Below are 3296 nucleotides of genomic sequence, written 5' to 3' on the forward strand. Positions count from 1 at the left end.
AACTAACATTAGGCACTGGATCAATATGTTAGTTCAAGAAAATCATATAAATTATTGCCAAAAGTATGTGAAAGTTGTAAAATAATGGCGTGAACAATCAAAAATTATAGATACGACAGAGACTTATCATTGTTCAACGAAGGTCTGTCAAGAACATATATCGAACAACCTGAATCCACCACTCCACACCTACAAACTCGACAATGGGTCATCGCAATCACAACGCCCCACATCTAGGGTCATCACTGAGCCGCCCGCATGGCGTACCAGGAGCACACATCCGGTACTGCAGATCTTAAACACGCATCGCATGCACACACTTCAGAAGCCGCTGCCACCATCGTACTGGTAACCCATCTTCAGAGTAAAGATCTGCATTATCCTTGTCAGGCCAACCATCGATGACGCCACGGTGCCAAACAACGCTACCGACCTGTGCTGGTCCATCAAGACACGAGCAGGGATGGGAGGCTACCACCCCTCCCCATGGCAACACCACCGGAGCCAGAGCACCAACAGCTGCTACCAAGGAGTTATTAGGAAGGACGACGACTGCGGCCGGACTGGTCGTGGTCGGGACCGGAAGCACGAGAACAGCCGGGGCACCCACGCAACGCGACGGAGGAAGGCATCGCCACCGCTATCTTTCCCCGGCGGCGGTGAGGAGATTAGAGGCGGCGGCGGCTAGGGTTAGGAGTAGGTTGTGTTTCCTGTTCAGTCAGATGCGAGACCTCTGCCTTTTCTCTTAAGCACAAGTAATGGCACCAACTACCATTACAAAACTGAACAAATGTTTTTGTATTGCCAGTGAAGCTTGCAACACCACCCAGCACAGATGACCAAGACCAAAGTTACAAATCTGGACGGCAAGCGGAAAGCACCTGTCTCTGACCAAAGCATCGGGGTCCCAACACATAACTTAAACATCGGACAAACACGCCAGGCTTGACAGCATAAATCATGTTAATCCTAGGAAAATAAAATCGAAAAGCTTACTGGTTTCATCAGACGACCACCTGATACCAATCATCAACACAAAAAGGACCAATCCAATCTTGGCCTGTGCTATACCAGCTCTCGCCGGTAACTGACTAATCACTGCCTCTCATGCGTCTCTGTATCTGGTATCTCTCTCCCTCTCTATGTACTACGAGTACATGTGTGTCGTCTCCGGCAGAAAGATGACCTCCCGCCGCTCGCGCGCTCTCGGTGCTCAACAGACGAAAGCCGGCGGGCCGGGGCTGGATGGTCGATGTTGGTCGATCAGCAGGTGACTTTGGCGCGGGTGCACGGGGCGAAGGAGTAGCCGTGCTGCTGGTGGCCGCCGGCCTGCACGTGCACGCGGTGCGAGGAGGAGGAGTGCGAGTGCGCCGTCTCCCGGTCGACGAGCGCGCGGAGGCGGAGGAACTCGTCGGCGGAGCAGGGCAGCCAGAGCGGGCCGGCCGAGTTGTAGCCATACGTGTCCCGGGCCGCCTCCAGCAGCCGCTGGAAGAGCGGGTGGTAGAGGTACGCGATGGGGATGACGAACCGCCGGAACCCGTTGCCCTGCTGCTCCGCCTGGCCGACCCGCACGGCCAGCCACCCCTTCTTCACCTTCCCCCTCTTCTCCGCCTGGTCCCGTTGCATGATGATGGCAGTTTCCTCGCCGGCGGTCCAACTGCAGCTGCCTTCTCGCCGTCGCTGCTGCCGCGAAGTTACTGCTCGATAGCAGAGCTAGCTAGAGCCAAAGAGCTGATCGAGAGGTGTGTGGTGCAGTGTGGTTCGCGGCACCCGCGTTGGTTTTTATAGGACTTTTTGCACGGCTCGTTCGGGCCGGGAGAAGGTTAGATTACATTAGGCCTTGTACAAGGGTGGGTGTTTAGCGAAATCGCTATGCGTACGATACTTTTTCGTAGGACACATGTACAACTAGACTGTAAAATTTGTTGCATGGTGTGGCCCATAAACTGAATTATCTTGGGCTGTCTCTAATCGTATGAGTGTTGGATCGTACGTATAGCAGGATTGGGTGTTTAGGGAGGTGCTTAGAAAAATAAATTAGATTTTTCTGAAGCACTAGTGCCTATTTCTATAGAAGAGACGCTTAATTAAGCGTTTACCCTGTACAAATAAGCATGGGTGCTTAAGGAAAGGCTGATTTATTTCTTTAAGCACTTTTTCTAATCATCTTGCATTTTATGAGGCCTTAGCCGCCGGTGCGTGGCACCGCTGTACGTACGAGGTCCTTTGCTACGGCACCAGGCCTCGGGGCTTTCGTGTCAGGCCGAGACGGCGGGTGATAGATATCCGGCGTGGCTGACACGGCGGCCCGCCAGAGTGATCGGGTTACGGCGTCAGGGTCACTGGCTGTACTGGGCAATCGTTGTGTGCACGTCAGAGCACCTACAACCCGAGTTGCCTAATCCAGACCGATTGGCAGTGACCGGACAGACATTCAAAGTTCGCATCCATAACCGGATCCATCAAATTAAATCCTCAAATCCATACTATTAATTCTCATGACATGTTAGACTACATATGTAGTTCATACATCTCATCTAACAAAATTGACATGCTCTACTAGCAATGAATGAGACGAGAAGTTCATCCACAACTACCCTTTCTGTCTTTCATGCGGTAGTAGCGGTCGAAGACACAAAACGGATTGAGGCCAAAACGGATTGAGGCGGATCTGCTTACTTTTGGAGTTGTTCGATCCGTCGTCGTCCTCATCCTTCTCCTCCTTGAGGGGCTGCCCGGCCATGACACGGACCGTCCTGCTTTGGTCTTTAGCCATCGCCTTGACCACCCTCCTTCGCTGCTTATCGGCTATGCGGGCACGAAGGGCTTCCCCCGTCTCTGCCTTGTGGGTTGCTTTTCCGCCTCCGGTTGGTGGGCTGCCGCAGGCGCCTCCGCTTCAAGGCGCGTCCATAGCCTCGCGCGATGGGCACGTCACGCCTCCTTCTCGTTTCCGCAAGCCATGAAGGCGGATATGGCCTCCATTTCGGCAGGTAAGGCCGCCGGGCCGAGGCGCCACTTAAATGGTTTCGCCGACAAAGCAGTGTTGCGCTGCCATGCGGTGGTCACCGATTCCGGCAAGGCCGCAGAGCGGCGTGATCCACCGGCCCCAATGAATCCTATCGTCATTGGGCAATGGAATCCTGCCGGATTGATGAAGATCGCGGGAGGGCGCACTCCTCCCAGGAGCGTCAGAGAGTAGCAGGGACGACCATATGCTCCTCAGGACTGCAAGGGATGAGCTTCTAGTACTTGGATCCAGACATCTTGGAGTTGGATCAGATGGCCATGCTCACCGA

At 53.9% G+C, this 3296-nt stretch overlaps 1 protein-coding gene across 1 annotated transcript; it reads right to left on the reverse strand.

Moving 5' to 3' along the window:
• Positions 1-978: 978 nt before the first annotated feature.
• Positions 979-1749, reverse strand: LOC119326724 (auxin-responsive protein SAUR32-like). The gene has a single exon (XM_037600343.1). It carries the CDS (start codon positions 1624-1626, stop codon positions 1264-1266), a length of 363 nt encoding a protein of 120 aa, XP_037456240.1. The 5' UTR covers positions 1627-1749; the 3' UTR covers positions 979-1263.
• Positions 1750-3296: the final 1547 nt, after the last annotated feature.

The sequence above is a fragment of the Triticum dicoccoides genome, chromosome 6B (genome assembly GCF_002162155.2).
Source record: "Triticum dicoccoides isolate Atlit2015 ecotype Zavitan chromosome 6B, WEW_v2.0, whole genome shotgun sequence".
NCBI lineage: Eukaryota > Viridiplantae > Streptophyta > Magnoliopsida > Poales > Poaceae > Triticum > Triticum dicoccoides.

Excerpts from the sequence above, each read along its gene's own strand:
- LOC119326724 (XM_037600343.1), bottom strand. The coding sequence starts at position 1,626 with ATGCAACGGGACCAGGCGGAGAAGAGGGGGAAGGTGAAGAAGGGGTGG.